Source organism: Phyllostomus hastatus, unplaced genomic scaffold, assembly GCF_019186645.2.
Source record: "Phyllostomus hastatus isolate PE091 unplaced genomic scaffold, TTU_PhHast_1.1 phas_contig_86, whole genome shotgun sequence".
Taxonomy (NCBI): Eukaryota; Metazoa; Chordata; class Mammalia; order Chiroptera; family Phyllostomidae; genus Phyllostomus; species Phyllostomus hastatus.
The window spans coordinates 23,610,395-23,630,169 of NW_025333977.1; the positions used below are offsets into that span (position 1 = coordinate 23,610,395).

The 19,775-nt window shown below is 39.0% G+C and overlaps 1 protein-coding gene across 1 annotated transcript in view; it reads right to left on the minus strand.

Annotated features, from left to right (window-relative positions):
• SPATA16 (spermatogenesis associated 16) overlaps window positions 1-19,775 on the minus strand; it is a 218,916-nt gene that overhangs the window by 70,495 nt on the left and 128,646 nt on the right. Inside the window, exon 5 of the mRNA XM_045851465.1 lies at window positions 2,499-2,583. Coding sequence (XP_045707421.1) covers window positions 2,499-2,583 — 85 coding nt within the window. The remainder of the gene's footprint in view (window positions 1-2,498; window positions 2,584-19,775) is intronic.

Consider the following 19,775-nt stretch of genomic DNA (forward strand, 5'->3'; position numbering starts at 1 on the left):
ATCTGTAATAGCATCAATAATAATAAACAAACAAACAAACAAACAAATAAATAAATAAATTTAACAGAATGGTTGACATGGCAGTCAGGTAGTGGGGCATCCCTGCCTTTAAAGTTGGCATGGACTGAGCACTCTTTGGCAATGTTCCAACTCTCCATTTTTATTTACAACAGAACAAGGTATGGGGGAAGATGTATGTATTTGAATTAAGATGCAGGAGAGGTTGGCTAGCAGAAGGAAAAATGTAATTGGCGAGAAAATGGGTGTGTGGTGACACTGGGACTTAGAGGGGTTTAGTGTATAGAATTTATCTACAGGATGTGATTTCTAATAGTTACTTTTTTTCTTAGGATTTGTGACATCATTTTGGTTGTGCCTAAAAATGTGAGATTCCTAGTGCTAAAATGGGCATGAAGAGTAGACCTCTCTTATTTTATAGTTGCAGCTCCTGCAGACACTAAAGGGAGATATATTTTTTTATGTTTTCTTAATGCAGAATGGTAAAATAATAGTGCTTGTTTTACTTTTTTTTTATTTAGCAAACATGCATGTATATATTGGTAAGTGGAGTTTATTTTCCTAGTTTGAGGTAAATAGTGAAATTAATGCTCTTTGAAAGGTAAAGGAAACAAAAAAAATTTTTAACCAGCTTCACGCTCTTTGATCTGTTTAGGAACCAATATTGGACTTTTTTTTTCTAGTCTAGTGTAGAAAACACAAGAGGAACCCAATATAATGTTTGTTTAATGAATGAATAAACTAAAATAAACATTGATTTGGGGGGACCTAATATATGCCAGGTCTGTTAACTACTATCTCATCTTAAGATTCAACTCCTTTCCCACTGCTCTTTAGAAGTCTCTGAAATTCTTTCATAAAATGTCCTCTTCCTTTGCTATGTCTGTAGCCCATATTATTTGCTTAGTTTTCCAATCTAGCAATACTTTACAATTATTTACTTACATGCCTTATAAGCAACTACTACTATTTTGCATGTTCCAGATTCCTTAGAAAAGCCTAAAACTTAACAGCAAATTAATATTTTTTTAGATTCAAGTTATACATAGTTAAAAGTCAACTTTAAAAAATAGTTATAGGTCTCAATTATAAGTAAGACTAATTTAAATTATTATTATTCGTAGGAGGTAAACCTAATACTTTACTGTCTACTGAAGATAACATATGGTAGAAATACAGAAAACCTGAAGCTGAGACACCATAGTGAAAATGTGGGAAAATCAGGAAGTATTAGAGGACTATTGATGATTATTTCTCACTTTTATATTAATGTCTTAGCAGATTTTACTTGAGTTGATTCCAATGTTTCATATTCAATTAAATTAAACCATCTTAAATGCAAAGGAAGAATAGCCTCACATAGTTTGGAGAGCAGAAGATGTGAAGGAGGGAGGTGGGTTTTGTAGTTGATTTTCAGATATTTGAAAAAAAAATTGTAAATGGGTTTCCATTGATTTGGTCAGTGTGGCCCCACTGGGAACCACTTGATGGAAGCTTTAAGGGAGTGGAAATCCACTTTGTGAGGAAAGCAATTTAATAGTTTGCAAATTAGAAGTTTCTTGGGGATAAGTGAGATCTTCATTTTGGATATATTTTAGAGGAAAGTCATGGACAATTTGTGGAAGGAGAATTGGGCAAAAATATATGTGTATGTTGTGACGGAGAGTGACTCAGAACATTCACAATTCTACGATTCTAAAAAGTTATGACTCTCTTTTTGACATCTAACTGACTTTCTGTATGATTTCTTGCTGCTATTTTGAATAATAATAAGATCTGTAGTTTGGTTAAGTGTTTTAAATCCTAAATGTTGCCCAACAAATACAACTGATCTATGCATTTTCCTTTATTATTTTATTTTTATCCTCACCCAAGGACATTCTCTTCATTGCTTTTTAGAGAGAGAGGAAGAAACATTGATGCAAGAGAGAAGCATTGATTGTTTGCCTCCTGTGTGCAACCAGACTAGGAATCATGTGCACCCAGACCAGGGGTCAAACCCACAATCTACGTATGTGCCCTGACCAGGAATCAACCCCACAACCTGTCAGTTACAGGTCGATGCTCCAACCAACTGAGGCACACTGGCCAGGGTCTTCCTTTATTTTATAATTGGTATTATTTCTAACATCTGCTTTTACAGGTCATGGATGAAAAAGAATCTATGAAAATACAAAGTTCATATTTTAAAGGATCATGTCATTATAGCAGGATCCCAGGAAAACAGTTCCTGGGATGTCTAAAATTTATATTTGGTTGTAAAACTGAAGTATGAGCCAAGGGTTAACAACCTTGAATTTTGCCCTTAAAATTAGTCTCAGAAAATCTACTTCATTATAAATATACTAGTACTGAATAGTGTCCTTCTGACTGATATGCCCACAGCTACCCTTTTCAGCAGTCTTTTAAGCATAAGTCCTTCATCTGGATTCTGAAAGTGAGTCGGGCTCCTCCTCCCTTGTTGGTACATCAGTTTTTACCTGCCAGTACAGTTTGATGAGCTTGCTTATACACTGCTCACTTCCTCCAAAAAGCCAGAACATGTAGTCAGCAATCATGGCACTCCTAAGAACAATGACAGATGTTTTTTAAAAAAACTTATAGGACACAAGGAAAACCATAGCAGCAGTATATATAAATACAGAGGAAGAAGATTTTGTAATGCATAAATTTGACTGGACCAACATTAAGCAAAGCATAAGGCATAATTTTCAATGTAGAAAGTAGGTACTTTTTAATCCTCACACAACAATGTGTTTTATTGATTTTAGAGAGAGAGGCAAGGAGAGGGAGAAACATCGATGCAAGAGAGAAACATCGATCAGTTGCCTCTGGTACGTGCCCTGACCGGGATTGAACCCACAATCCAGGTATGTATCCGGACTGGGAATCAAACCTGCAACCTTCTGGTGAGTGGGGGCAATGCTCCAACCAACTGAGCCACCTGGCAGGGTGGGGTATTTTTTTTTTAATAGCTAAACTATTACAATAAAAAAAAGCAGCTAGCCATTTATCTTCTAGAATTTGTTTGTACAGTATAAGAATAGTATTTAAAGATGATGAGAGAATGCTTTGTTTTGGTTGCCTCTTACTAAGCTTCAAAACATTTAGAGATAACACATATTATGGACTTTAAAATGTCTTTAAACTTAGCATAGCATTATAGCTAACTATTATATATTGGTAATATTTAAGCACATCTCAAGCTCCACCTGAGTTAAAGATCATTCACCTTTGATTAAATTAGCCTCCTTAAAATTGAAAATAAAAAATTTCCAATTCTACAAACACTCTCCTCCCCAAATACTTTGTGTTTAATTGAATTGGTTTTAGTATCTAGTACGTATTGGTTTTAGTATCTAGTGTGTACACTACTACATTAGTCTTATTAAGCTGAGGGGATATTAAAAACTATTGTGCAATGGATATTAATTCATTGCTTAGCACCCTTTGAAAACGCAGTTTACTTTTATGACTGTTTCTCTGCTAGGCCTCTCTATTTCTTTTCTCTAGAGATTCCATATCCAATTAAATGTGACTAGAAGTAATTCCAAATTGTCACGTTAGCCAATTAAACATATAATAATCCTGTGTACCTAATCACTAGTACCAAAAGTTTATTTATTTAAGTAGAGCTATCACTGTGTACCCCTGAATGTTTTTCTTATCTTTGCCTGCAGATACATGTCGTTTCTTGACATTATTCTAAATTGAATTAGAAATTTTCCTTCCCAAATGTAGGTTGTCTAAATCACAGCAGCTATAAACTCACTATGGTACTGTGTAGAAAGAATTAAAATGTTTAGATTCTTACTCAGAACTGAGAAAAATTGAGACTTTAAAAATTAACAATGAAAAAAAAACACCATCATTTGGCAGATTTTTTTTTCACACGATATTTTTCTTTTCACACATGGGGTATTGGAAAGAATCTGTCCATTGACATTTCAAAATCAATGACAATAATTTAAGAATAACTAATGTCTTAAGAATCCTTTTACATTTTCAAAGCTCTAGTTTAGTAAGACAAAGGGAGCTAGGAGGTTTTGATGTTGTGTGAATGTGCATGGGGTAGCAAATAAGGTGCAAAAGCCATAGACGAGGGAGTGGCAAAGTGAATTTCAAATATCTGAAATGTGATAGAAACACATGGAAAGTTTTTTCCCATGACCTAGAATGGGAAAATTTTTTTCCCTACCTAGCGTGAAAGCCTCCTTGATATATAGGTGCCTGTCACCTAGTAGAAATCCATTTAATAAATTCTGCATTGGGAGAATCTGTGAAAAATCTTCATGAAAAAACCAATCAGTGAATAGTCTCACTCTCAAGGACAGCACATACTGCACTGACAGGAGTCGGGGGCCTTCAGGTGAGGACTGGCTGCGCTCTGGTTCCTGCTTCCCTGCAATGCTCAACAAACATGGGTGAACTGGACAGCAGCCGGTAGGTAAATAGAGGTGGGCAAATGTTTCCTGTACAGGAGCAGATAATAAATATTTTAGGCTTTGTGAGCCATGTGGTCTCCTAACAACTCAGCTTCGTCTTGAGGAAGCAGCAGTAAGCAAATGAGTGGGGCTGTGTTCCAATAAGACCTTATTTCCACAAACATGTGCAGGGCCAGGTTTGGCATAGTTTGTCTGCCTCTAAGATAAACAAATTGCTAAGTTGAGCAACAGGTGGCCAACCTTGGTATAATTGTCAGTCAATAGTCAGAAACCTGCCTTCATGCCTTCCGGACACAGGCCCCTCAAATATTTCAGCCTACTGTTTCCTTTTCTGGGACAATGTACACATTGTGCTAAAATTACTGTGCTGAGTTCAGGAAAGAAGCTTTACAGTTTTGAAACATTTTTAAAAAAGTAGAAGGTATTCTGGCTCATAGACCCGGTAGCTTGAGTTAAGTAAAAGCTAAATTGATAGTTTCTTCAATGTTAGTGATGGTTGTGTTTGTATTGGAACAATTGTGAAAGAGAAGGAGAAACCACCACTGTGGGTTTCTAGGGATTTCCTGTATTTTTAATGCTCCTGGTCCTTTTGTTTTGAGTTTACTAGGGTAAATTTAGAATTTTTAGTATTTTTAGTGTTATTTTCTGAAAGTTACTTTTTCTGTAATGATACGTTGTTTAATTGCTATGTTCTTAAGTATGATTTTGTTACTCCTGGTTTCAAGTCTTTTTCCAAAGGAACACATCTCCAAATTTAAATTGAGACTGGGTAACAAAGGTGAAGGGATTAAGAAGTACAAATTGGCAGTTACAAAACAGTCCCAGGAATGTGAAGTACAACATAAGAAATGTAGTCAACAACACTGTAACAACTGTGTGTGGTGTCACGTGGGTCTTGGAATATCAGGGGCATCACCCTGTCAAATATGTGATTGTCTAACCACTATACTCTATACCTGTAACCAGTGCCACATAACAGTGAATGGAAATTATAATTGAAAAATAAAATAAAAAAAGAAACAAGTGAGGAATTAAGATCCATTGAAATCTGTTGGCTGTCCTCAGTGAAGCACAATTATTATAACAGTAAAATGGTAAAGTATGGAGGTTCCTCAAAAAGTTAAGATTAGAGTTACCATATGATCCAGCAACCACTCTTCTGGGTATCTACCTGAAAGATTTGAAAACATTTATTTGCAAAGACATATGCTCCCCTATGTTCATTGCAGCGCTATTCACAGTGGCCCAGACATGGAAACAACTGAAGCATCCTTCAATGGAGGATTGGATAAAGAGGATGTGGTACAGATATACTATGGGTACTACTCAGCCATAAGAAGAGATGAAATGCTGCCATCCAAGACAAACATGGGGTGGATCCTGAGAATATCAGGCTAAGAAATAAGTCAGCCAGGAAAAGTTAAAAACCATGATTTCACTCATATGTGGGATATAGAACTGAAAGTAACAAACAAACAAAAAAGAAAGGCAAACAAACAAAAACTCATAGACACAGATAACAGTATGGTGGTTAACAGAGGGAATGGGATGTGGGGATAGTAAAGGGTAAAGAAAGTCAGATACACAGTGATGGAAGATGGTTTGTCTTTGGGTGGGGGAGCACACAATGCAATATGTCAATCATGCACCACAGAAAGGTACACTGGAAACCCATATGATCCTACTAACCAATGTCATCCCAATAAATTTAATAAAAAGAAAAAAGAAAAGTTGCACTAGTATTAAATAACAAAACATAGTTTCATAAAACTACATGTTTGTGGAAATATTTTTCTTAAGTATCATTGTTTCAATACCAGGCAGAAAGCTGTGCAAATATTGGAAACACAACTTAGATTGCAGTTGCTCCAAGTCCATCTTCCTCCCGATGGAAATGAGAGTTACACCTTTACCACCCACCTTCCTTTGTCCAGTTCCTTGTCATAGCTCTGCCTTACAGCTTAGCCTTTATGAATTACTGTAAAAATCAGTGGAAGAGCATGGAAAGAGCATGGAAGTAAAATTATATCCTGTGACATATGTGAGGAAAGAGACAGGTGGGCTTTTTGTTTATCATGCTGAATTTACAGTCAACTCAGAGCATCTACAAGGAGTCAAGTACCTGTGGGTTGCTGGTTCTGGCAGACTCACCTCATGAGTCAATGTAAGCAGTAACCTGTCCTTCTTCCTACTTTCCTTTGGCTATCTCTGTTTTCTTTAGGCCAATATCCCAGATGCTCCTCAGTGTGATTCAGTGCTGCTTCTAAATGTTCTTGTTTCATTGTCATTATTCTTTCTAGTCAACTTACTTTCATTAATCTACCGAATGTTGTAGCTGCACTGGCACTGCATGATCATATTAGCCAAACCTTTTAAATTGACAGTTGATGTTTTAATTTGTCAGTTTTGAGCTGTTAATAAATGCTAAGTACCATGTTAAGCTCTTTGCAGAGCAGAATGTGAACCCAACCCACCCACACTTCTGCACCAGACCTCAGCGTGCTGAGCCATGGAAACTGCTTCAGCAACATTCTTCTGTCTTTCTTGTCTTTCTCTCTCTCTCTTCCTTCCTTTCTTTCTTCCTTCCTTCCTTCCTTCCTTCCTTCCTTCCTTCCTTCCTTCCTTCCTTCCTTCCTTCCTTCCCTCCTTCCCCTCCCTTCTTCCCTTCCTCCTTTTTTTCTTTCCCTCTCTTTTCCTCTCTCTTTCTCTTTTTATTCTCGGAGCTTTTCTACCAGCACACAAAATGCTGTTCTTTTTACCATCTTAAAACAAAACATCTCAGGACCTCTCTTGGTCCACTTCCCTTCCAGTTACCATCTTAATTCTTTCTAAACAAACAAACAAACAAACAAACAAACAAACAAACTCCTTGAGAAAGCTGTGTGCACTCCTTATCTCTAATTTCTCTCCGGAACTCACTCCTGCAAGGTTTTCATTCCCATCCCCTTACTGAAACTGCTCTAGTGCGTGAGTAGACCTTGCTACTCAAGGTCTCCATGTGGCACAATGCAAGAGTTCAATTCTGAGTCTTCATTTCACATGCACTCAGAGTGCAAGTGATGCAACTGCTTGCTCCTGCCTCCACTATACACTTCCTCACTCAGCTCCCACAGCTCTGTCTTTTCAGCCTCCTGTGCTGGCACCTCATCTCCCTGGATTCCTAACTTTGGAGGGCCCAGGACACAATGCTTGGACCTCTTAGCTTTCTGTCTGTGCTCACTCCTTTAGTGATGTCACAGGTATCATTGGTAGGTTGACCACTCTTACATTTATACCCTGAGTTTAAGTCTCTTCTTGAATCTCTAGACTCTTATAGAAGATGCTTTTCAACATCTCTACTTAGATATGTAAAAATCAAAAACAGAGACTCACCTTGAAAAAATTCCCTGAGCAGGTAAAACCAGTATAGCCATACAAACACAGCTTAATTTAGCTTATTTTGCAAGACTAATTTGATGGTGGGTCATTTCTTATGCCTTTGGAAATCGTAAGCTAAACTTCAGCTCTTTTTCAAGATTGATATGCCGTAACCACTGACTAAACCCCTATCATTTAAAAAATTCTAATATTATAACCAATCACTGTGCAGAATAAACAGGCACTGCCTTCTCCCTATATCAGCTGCTTTGTAATGATGCACCCCTGAGCCTCATTCCATGTTTTAGTTTGAGTGCTCCCAGTTTGCAAACTGTTTTTTTGGTGTGTGTACCATATTTTTACTAATTATTTCCACTTTAGTGATTCCTTGAATTTAACCTGGCTATTTCTGAACCTTTGAGAGATACCTAATATTTCCACACCTCAGACGCTGACCCTCCTTACTTCCCCTCCCCAGTCCCTAGTTGTCTTCTCCATCTATTCAATTTCTCAGGCAAAAAAAAAAAAATCTTGGAGTCTTCACTGACTCTCTCTTTCTCTCACATTTCCTATCCAATCTAAGATAAAATTCTGGTCGGGTCACCTTTAACGTGTACCAGAATCCTGCTGCTCCTCGCCACCTCCAGCATTATCATCTGGTTCACCAGGTCTCACCTGCATTATTGCAACAACCTCCAAACTGGATTCCCTGCTTCCCTATCTGTCTACTCTCAATGCAGAAGACAGAATGATCTCATTAAAATCGGTGCGCTGGAGCAGGACACTGCTATGCTTAAAACTGCAGAGGCTACTTATCTTACCCAGAGTAGAAATAAGTCTTTACAATGGTATCTGAGTCCTGTTCCATTTGGTCACATGCTGCTGCTCTGATCTCATTACCCACTTACTCTGCTCCAGACAACCTGTCCACCTTGCTGTCCCACAAAATGAACAGGTACCCTATTGCCTCTGGGAGTTAGCACTCATCAGTTCCTGTCCTAGAATGTTCTTTCCCTAGACATCCCTTGATGCCCTTGGTTTCCTCCTTCAGGTTCTTACTGGGTGTTATTTTCCCAGGGAGGACTACCCTGACACGCAGTACTTATCGCTATCCCACACGGTGTTTATTGTATTATTCAGTCTTGCAGTGTTCATTGCTCTCTTCCTCTAAGGCAGAGGTTAGCAAACTGTGGCCTGTGGGTCACAGCTGGTCTGCCACCTGTGTTTGTAAAGAAAGTTTTAATGGAATGTAGCGAATCTCATTAATTTGTGCTTCATTTGTGTACTGCTTATGCCCACATTTTGTGCACCAGTGGCAGAACTGAGTAGTTATGGGAGACTCTAGGGCCCACCCAGCCTAAAATGTGTGCTATCAGCTCTTTACTGGATTGAAAGCTCCTTGACGGCAGGAATTTTGTGCTCAGAACAGTGGTAGTCACACAATAAATATGTGTTCACTTAAGGATCAAACATTATTTTATTTATTTACTTAAACTAAAAAAATTAAGTTCTTGTTACAAAGGACCTGAGGCCTACAGAGTTACATAGCTGATTAGGACCCTGACGTCAGCAGTCTGGTTCCAGGGCCCTGCCCTGTCTGTGTTTAACAGATGCCTGTGTAGCGGAGCTGGCCTGGGAATGGAGTGACAGGTGGGCTTTGCCAGTCTGATTTGTTCAATAAAGAGTCCAATGCAACACTGAGTCATATGAGAGCTGAATGAATGCTAATGGATGCTTATGGGTTTATTACATCAATTAAAGAGGAAAGGTACCAAGAAACACTTTAGCTTATATATTGTATCTATAATTACTTTACCATGTCTTCAGTCTTGTGTCAACAATTACTCGTCCCCTGAAAGCAAATCTATTATTCTGATACTATATTTGAATTCACTTTATAAAATTGTTTCTGAAGTCACATTTAATTTACTTAACACATTTGTTAAATATAAAAGGGTCAGGATCTGGCTTTTAAATATATTTGCATCTAAAATAAAAAAAATTTTATGTTGTGAACTGAGCTTGTTGGGAATCAAATTCCATTGCTATAGAATGGCAAATATACACTCAAAGAATTTGATGTTATTATTAATAAGATAGGTACTAGTTTTGTCTTCCAAATTAATGCCATAAAGGATCATGATGTATAAGGATATTCAAGCCAGATGATTTCACACATTGAATATTTCAAAGGAGACTGTGCGGTCCTAGGGGTATAAGAATGTACCATTGACATTTCTCAAGGCCTATGTTCAGACTCAAGTTTATAACATTTTACTCAGTGTGGCCACATGGTGGTGTACAACAATAAGATATGGGTAAACAAAAGAAAATCACAGCCCATGATCAGCTGTGCGGTCTCATCCGGCTGACTGGCTGGGACCTTGAAAAGTCATTCCGTTCATCACTTTGCCTTTAGGCAGGATCACACTTAAACCTTTCAAATGAGACTGATGAGAACCTATTCTCTTTTAAAGATCCCCACAGAAGGACATTGCTCTGCCTTCCTCACTGATTCCAGAGTTTCATAGCCATAAATAGCATCTTCTGCAGTTCTAGTTTGCAGGCTTCAGTGCTCTCTCCAGTGGTAATTCAATCCAGAAAGACCTTACTCTCTGAACAAGGGTTCTACATAGCCTCACAAAATTTTATTAATCTTCTTGTTCCTAGGTTAATTAATTAAAATTACTTGCTTTAGTCTTTCTCTCTGGGTTCCCTTTTGTAGACATTAGTCAGTTTCATGACTGTCTTTTCAGTTTGTTTAAGTTCCTTCTGATCTTTCTTCTACAATAGGAAATTAACCTCTCCCAAGAGTCTAAGAATAATCTTATGTCTTTGCATGCAGCTATTTCATTAGGTAGCTGGTATAGGTACTTAAGAGTATGTCTATTGGGTGGTGATAACTATAGAACCCTTCCTTATTATCAACATATTTAGAAGATTATTTCCTTTCTCCTGTACTTAAAAAGGATCAAGAACACATATATATATCATGTTGTTAATTTTAGATGAATTTATATTGATGCAAAGTGTATATTATTTTTGAATACAAACACACACTAAGATTAAAGAGAGTATAGTCTGGCCAGAAGGAGAGCCAAACACAAATTTACTCAAGCTAATACACACACACATACACAGCATCTTTTCTTAGGTTCTCATATTTGCCACACAGCAATCAGCCACAATGATGTTTTTAAAAATTTAAATTGCCTCAAATAACACGCAAGCTCCTACTGTGGCCCACTATTCTCCTAATAGGCTGCCTTTGTTTTTCTCATCAACACGTTTTCCTTCACCCTCCAGCCGGGTGTGGCTTATTCAGTTACTAAAGCAAACAAGAATTTTCCTACCTGGGAACATTTGTGTGTGTGGTTCCTCGTGCCTGGAATATGTTCCCTCAATTTCTCTTCTGACCGCTCCTTCTCAAGATCTGGGCCCTTGCCCTGTGTCGTCCAATATGGCAATCGCTAGCCACATGTGGCTATTTATATTTAAATGAATTAAAATTAAGTTAAAAATTCAGTTTCTCAGGTACACACGGCACATTTCAAGCACTGGGTAGCCACATGTGGCCAGTGGCTGCTATACGGAATGACACAGAACATCTCCGTCAGCACTGGGGCCCTACTTGAGGCTCTTGACTGTGAGCCCCGGGGACCTGCCATTCACATGCCTCACAGAAAAGCTGGTCCGCACGAGGTGCCTGTGATGGTTCATTTTATGTCACCTTGACTGGGCTACAGTTTGCCCGGAAATTTGATTAAACATGAATCTGGGTGTGTCTGTGAAGCTGTTTTTGGGTGATACAACATTTGAATTTTATAGACTGACTAAAGAACATTGCCCTCTCCAATGTGGGCATGACTTATCTAATCAGTTGAAGGGCTACAGAGATCAAAAAGGCTGAGTAAGGGAGAATTTCCTTTCTGATCGTCTTTGAACTGGGACGTCCGTCTTCTCCCACTTTTGGACTCAGCCTTGAACCAGGACTTATACCATCGGCTCTCCAGGTTCTCAGGCTTTTGGACTTGGACTGGAACTATATCTCTGGCTCTCCCGAGTCTTCAGTTTGCTAACTATAGAGTTTAGGACTTCTCAGCCTCCATAAATGTGTAAGTCAATTCCACATATGTATCTCCTATTGGCTTGTTTCTCTGAGGAACCCAGGCCAATACAGTGCTCAATAATTTATATCTGCTTTTATTTGTATTTTGCCCTGGTCTTCTCTTCCCACTCCACTACCCTTTGTTATTTGATGTTCATCAGGAGGCTGAGCCCCTACAGTGCTTTGGGTCCATGATTTCAGTAGTTGATGGGCATTGAAGAAGTTATAGTTTGGTCTCTGGACTTTTGTAAGAAGCCTGTCTCTTTGCCTAATTGCCAATTCTAATAGCTGAAAGTTGTCCTTGAGACAAAGTCTCTACCTTTGCAGGCCGAATCTAGTTACTGTGTTTTTGCCTTGATTGTATTTTCAGATTTTGACTGCTGCTGGGGTTGTGGCCATGTTTGCTCTTGCGAGATTGTCCAAGAATCAGCGAGAGTTTTTCTGAAGTCAGTGCCTGCCTTCACTACTAGTCTGAAGTTTCAAACATTGCCTGTCCCCATATTCTCAATTGATAACAACAGTGATAGTATTACTATTCATAATTGTAACAGCAACTAAAATTAACTGAGTGATTACCATGTATATAGTAAGTAACATCTCTTGGAATTCTTAAAACCAACCTGTGAAATAAGAAAACTGAGGTTCCTCAAATTGAGGCCTTTTTTTCAAAAAGTTGGTGGCGAAGTCAGGATTCAAGCAAATATGTCACCAAACTTTGGCTTCGTGACTATGATTCTGTGCTACTTACATATTGCCATTGTTTTTTCTGTGCCTCTTTTACAAGACTTCATTATTTTTTGTTGGATTTCCCTGATATAATATCTTGAGAAACTATTGACCATAGGTGCACTATACAAAAACTATATTCCTGTGACTGATTAAATAGCAAGGGAGTTAATTATTATTCTCTATTGATGCCTGGTTCTTTTTCCCTATCCTCATTCCATGCTTGTCTCACCAGCAGGTAAGTCTTCTTAAGCTTATTAATCTGGTACAGTCTACTCTTCTTCTCCTGGCCATGTCAAAAGACGCATTATTACTTCTATAGGAAAATACACTCATATGTCTGGTTGAAGAGGCCTAGATGAATAGGAATCATCTCAGATTATATACAAAACTTTGAATTTATTTTTGGTTATTGTATTTTTCTGTGTGGAGTCTCAAAATGAGGTTACCAAAACTATTAACAAGTGTTTGTGTCTGTTACACTAAGCAAGGTTTGGAGTCATGGCATGATGAAAGAGTATGAGGGCATGATGCTGACCTCGATGAGCTGCCAATTTTTGACTATTGATGTGATAGCCATATATGAAGAGAGTAATGAAATATAAGGTGGATTTATAGACAGAGAACTATGCAAATGTTAAGTCACTAAGAAGTACAGAGCGTATGTGCTGTAGAATTATAAAAGGGGAAATGATTACTTTTGGCTCCAATGGACTGATTCAGTGCGGAGAGCTGAAAAATGGTTAGCATTAATTTTAGAGTGATGGTAAAGAAAAGAGATTTAATTAAATAATTAATTTCTTACCAGAGACACAGCACCTGTAAGGGCATTGAAGGTGGAAAGTGTGAGTGCAGAATCCGAGGAGAGACGGAGTGTTTATGGAAGAGAAGAGAGGGAGAGGGAGAAAAGGCCAGGCACTTACATTGGTGACGTGTTATTGTAGGTCTTGGATTCCAGGTAGATGAGTTTGGACTTTGTTGTGCAGAGTTTGGGGAATGATTGACAGGTGTTTGTCAGGAAGACTAACATGGGAACTTTCAGTTTTAAATTCTCCGCTGGTCTGGATTCCATGTTGAGGAAGACCTCTCAGGGACCTTTCAGGGACAGTGACAGCCTCTGACAGCACTTGGAATATTCTAGGGGTGTCTCTACTCTGCTTTTCAGGCATGGGCTTATAAGCCCTGTCCCTTGATATCTGGACCCCGCTTGCTCTCCAGGATGAAGAAGAGGGTGTGGGGAGCCTCTTCTGCATGTCCTGATAGGGCGCACCGATGTAGAAAGGGGTCTGGGTACACGTTTGTAAAGTCTCATATCTACCTAGTTCATAAATTCATTTATTTTACCAAACCTGGAGAATCTAAGGTGAATAAGCCATTTCTTATCATTGAGGTCTAACGGGGAGGCAAACAACCACAAAGATACTTATGTCGCAGAGTGAAGTGAAATAACTGATACATGCACTAATACAGCTGAGTCGATGGGTTTGTTCAGGGAGGGGGACCTAGAGGAGATGAGAACATGGCTCAGCCTAAAATACTGGCAGGATTTAGTCCAGCAAATAGAGAACAGTACTGAGAAGGACATTCTAGGCCTAGGGTACAGCTTGGATACAGAGCACATGGAAGATTTTAGAAGCCAGATGCTAGATGCTAACGGTACAGTGTTGAATTTACAAGGATGCCATTCTGTCCAGAGGTTAGAGGCAGGAGAAAGAGTGGGAAATCCCAACAGGACCATCTTGCTGAGTTCGAGGTAGGCAAGGGCGGCAAGGAGAAGTCATGAAGGGATGTGGATTTTAAGTACAGAGTGACATGGGTCATTCTGTGATTTGGGGAGAAAACTGGGGTGACTCTCAGAGGATGCATTTGAGGGTGAGAAGCCTGGAGGAGGGAAGCCACCGCAGGGGTTCTGAGCGACAGTGGGTGGGCCTGCACGAGGCCGTGAAGGCAGGCAAGTAGGAAGGTGAGATATTGGTACCATTCCTAAGGACAGTCAAGTGACAAAGGCATGTGATAGGGAATTTGAGTCCTTAAGTATGGTAACATCCCAGGCCCTGTGGTGAGCCTATCAGATATTAGGGGCAGTTTCCAGTTACCATATTTTATTAACCTTGTGAGAAAAGAAAAAACCTAAAAATGAATTCTTTCCATTTCCGGATGACTGAACTAGTATCTTATTCTTAAGAAGATGAAAAATAACAAGAAAACAATAATGTATTTGGCCTGAAGCCAGCGGGAAAACCCTTCGGTGGAGCCTAACTGATATCACAGACCAGCATCAAGTTAAATAATGGGCTCCCTGACTCTAAAGAGCGTTGATGGAGCCTGGTAAACCTGAGAAGCCTTATGAGTGTTTGTTCTTGAAAGTTTCCTTCCGGAGTATTCTTCTAGGGACTGTTTCTGCCAGCGACCGACCTTGTGCTCCACCACAGCCCCGGGCCACTCCTGCATGATGAAGAATTGAGGCCCCATCCTCGGAACATGACTTCACCAGCAGAGGGCGCCCTCATCTTTGGTATATCCAGAACACATGGTTCTAATGGAGCACGCTCCTCAAGTTTATCCAACTTTTTGTGGGATCAAAAGAAGGGGAACGTTGGGGAAAACAAAACAAAACAAAACAAAGAATGACATTAGGAGAAATTAAAGAAGGTCATCTGGAAGAGGGACAAAAGCTAGATATGAGTCTGGCTGTGTAGAAACAGGCAATCCTGAGTCTAATTTTGCTTTCATACCAGCAGTCTCTCCAGCCAATATGAAATGTAAAGCAGTTGGAAAGAAGAAACAGAGCAGAAAATAAACCCATTCACGGCAGAGGAACAGCTTACAGCAAGTGCAGCCAGAACTGACTGTGTTGTTACACTCTAGAAATAAGGAAAAATCACGGTTTTACTGCTTGCCATTCCATCTCCTGGTCTATGATTGAGTAGGCAAAGTCCAGAATATAAGGAGATTATACAGTCTGATAAAACATCTTGATTTTTTAGGAGATTGTGTAGTTGGACTACAGCCGTAAATTCTGCTGCCTATTTCCCAAGAGTCTGAAACCAAGAGGTAAGAGGAAGAGCATGAGGAAAAGAATGATAGACTCCCATATGGCAAACTGGTCCTTTGAACATGTCATCAGTTTTCCAATAGAATCAAAGTGTACAGACACTGGTGAGGGTTTCAAGGCAGGCTTGAGACACCCCTTTAAAGTGCAGCTTTCTGAAATGATATACATTTAATGGTTATGCAATGTTTTCTAATTAAATAAAAAGAGTAAAGTGATAATATATCTGATTAAATTTTTTTTTTAATTTTTAGAGAGAGGGGAAGGGAGGAAAAAAGAGAGGGAGAGAAACATCAATGTGCAAGAGAAATGTCGATCAGTTGCCTCTCGCACATACCCCAACTGGGGACCCAGCCTGCAACCCAAGATGTGCCCTGACCAGAATCTAACTGGTGACCTTTCAGTTTGTAGGGTGACGCTCAGCCCGTTGAGCCACACCAGTTAAGGCAATAAATCTGAATTTTTAACAGAATGGAAGTAGGTTTCATTTTCAGTGTTTCTCAGTAGCAATTACTCTGGGGAATTTTAAGTAGTTACATTTTGTGTCGTGTGGGACTGTCCTGTGCATTGCGGGAGGCTCAGCATCTCTGGGTACACATCCTAGATGCCAAGAGTGCTTGCCAGGCATTGTGACAACCCAAACTCCCACCCTCACTTCCCATGAGAGGAAGAGGGGCTGAGACCCACCCGGAGATGTTTACAGAGGTTCCGACAGCAATCACAGGCACTTTAAAAGTTGATGAAACCGATTTTAAATATTTTTTAGGTTGAGTTTTACTTCGTAACCGTTCTTAGTTGAGACCATATTGTCAAGAACATTTTCTTTTCAGTCTAGAGCAGGATAATTTTTTGGCTTCCAAATGGAACAAAAAAAGATGAGCCAGAAAAAGACTATCTAGTGCCGACAGAGTATGTATATCTTACAAAAGGTTTCCTGAGGTCCACTAACCTGAGCACCAAATGGGGAAAGAGAGAAGGGAAGGAGGAAGGCTTGTTTGCTTGGTCCTATGTGAAGGCTGAGCCTAAGCCATGGAGTCATGCCTCTTACTCATTTATGATACGCTTGATCTTGGACAAATCATTTAATCCTAGCATCGTATGGTCCAGCTCTAGAATGGAGATAATTTTATTTGTATCATTATTTTTAAAATTTTTATTAATTTATTTTTAGAGAGAGGGGAAGGGAGGGGGAAAGAGAGGGAGAGGAACATCAATATGTGGTTGCCTCTTATGTGGCCCTCACTGGGGACCTGGCCTGCAACCCAGGCATGTGCCCTGACTGGGAATCAAACCAGCGACCCTTTGGTTTGCATCCCACGCTCAATCAACTGAGCTATACCAGCCAGGGCTCTAAAATGGAGATGACTTTAACAATACTTATATTCTGAATGGGTATGTGTGTAAGTAATATTATATGCAAAGGAATTTGAAATCTATGAAATAATCCACAACTTTTAGGTTGATAGAATAAATATAAAAGTTAATTAATAATAATAATAATAATAATAATAATTAGTATTATCAACCTGAAAATGAAGCTAGAAATGGTAAGAGTTAGAAGTTGAGTCATATGTTCTCAACTCAGGCAAGTGTGGTGCCTGTACTGGAGAGCAGGGATGGTGTGAAAGGAGGTCAGAATCAGTTGGTTGTAGACCTGGGGGAGAAGTACCTTATATCTGGGGACTGCCTTTTTATTAACATAATCAAAATTGTTACATGGCACACTTGAGGTCAAAGATCAATTTGATGTTTAAAACAATCTTATATGTCACATTTCAATTTAATCTGAATAGGAGAACGACCATGACAAAACACCATCACCACCACCATCACTAACAACAAAACATTTTTTCTGAAAATCCCATGAAGAAGATACAATAAAGAGTTTGTTCTCCAAGTGTTAAATGCTCACCCATAAAGGACTGGCTGACTCTTAGAAGAGAACAGAAGACTATAAAAGCAGCATTTAAGCATTTGCTGGATTTTATGAGTGATATATATTCAGGGTGGACATTAGGCAAAATTATAATATGTTCCAATTTTCTTTCTTACTTTTCCAGATGTCTTCAAATAGTTCACATCACTACACTGTATGCCTGAAACTCATACAAAAGAATATTGACTATAAATTGTAACTGAAAAATAAAATTTAAAAAAGTTTATGCTTTTGTTTCGGCATCTCTTTTCTTTCTTTCCAACGAACTCTGGTTGCATCGCGGCCGCCAAAGATCCCCGCAGTGAAACCCACCTTCACCTGGCCTCAGGTCAGTATTACAGGATCAGCTTCTCCCTTTCTCATTACTTTCCCTCACTGAAGCATAACCATGCTTCCTCTAAAATTTTCAATGCAACAGCACATCTAGAAATAAACAGGCAATTTGTAAGGCATCAAAAAATCTCCTGCCCCCCAAATGTTCCCTGCAATGACACGAAGTACATAAAGTGACCCATCAGTCACCTCTTTGGTTTGAGGTATTAAATGGTATTGCACATTTGTGTTTTCCTGGGAGGTAAAGGCATTGTAGTTCATTAATAATTTGGAATAAATTATTTTAATCAGATGAACAGAGAGGCAACACAACACAGGGATGGAGAATTCAGACATCGCAGCTGAACTCTCCTCTTGCTATCTGTACGAATTTGGACACGTTACTTAACCTCTCTGTGCCTCGCCTTCCTAATATAACCATGCGGGTAATAATAGTTGCTAACCTGAGAGGACTGTCGGGTGTGTGAAATGCTCTATTATATGGAATGCACATTAAGCCATGCTTGATGCTGGGATATGCTCAGTAAGTGTTAACTTGCAAATTATTATTCTGCCCAGTCACTAACATTGATATTTAGAAAAATGAAATGCACATGGCTTCATTGAGAAGCTTACACTCAAAAAAGGCTTATTTAGACTGCCTCAAAAGTGTATTGATTTTCTCACTGTTATTAAAGTTTTTTCTTGCATTTAAAAAACTCATAGCAGCTTGTAACTAATGTATGTAGTGTAGTTTTGTGAGCCTACAACAAGAATGCCACTTTCTTGGTTTAGTCTTCTTTAACCCTTATTATTCTTAAACGTTCTTGTCTTCTGCCCATCACAACACCTCACTTACACATTTCTGAGAGTCCTTTAACTCTCCCTTGTGGATTAGCTTTTGGTATTCTTTACAGGCATCTCTGATATAGTATCATTTTATGGAGGGCAGGGATCAAATCTGATTCATCTTCATGAATCACCAGAGACTGGCACAGTGCAGGCTCTTGTTACACTATTATCAAGTGAATAAACAATTGAAAGATACATGGGGGCAGATATTTTAGAAGTTTGCTTATTGCTGTTTCCCAAGCTTCCAGTGACTGGCACATAGTAGCTGGTAAATAAATATTTAGTGATGATTTTGTTAAATGAAGGGAGGCACAGATGTGCTGTTAAAGTTAAAATGAGATTCTATATATGAAACCAAATTTTCCACTGAATTACATTAAATATTTTGAGATTTATTCCTCCAGAAAAGAAAATGTGCATTGGGCAAGCAAACTAGGATGTCTAAAGTAGGACTTTGGTGCTTCTTTGGAAATATTTCTCTGTAGGTAAGGGAAGGTAGTAATAGTTGTTATCCATTAGCTATATTATTTTGAATCTAGCCATAACTACCACCTCATTCATTTACTTATTCATGCATGCAAAAGCTATTGACCACTTGGTTCATAAAGGACACTGTGGTATCAGGCTGCAAGGATACACAAAGATGTTGATCACAGAGTTTATGTCCGAGTGGCTGAAACAAAGTGTGGAGCTCTTGTCCACTGTGGGTAAAGTGATGGGGTCAGCCAGAACACTTCTACGAGAAACTGTCTTGCCCGTGCCTCCTGGTGAGGGAGCAGGTTTAGGTGACCCTGATCTGCTTTTCTGTTTGGACCAGGATGGGCAGTCAAGCTTTAGAGACTTAGGGCATCTCCCAGGACAAACATCTTGGCCCAAATGTGCATGGCTAGCCATCACAGATATACAAGAACTAGAACATTCAGAAGAGAAACAGTTACTAGCAGGAGGAGAATGGAAAAGAAAAGCAAT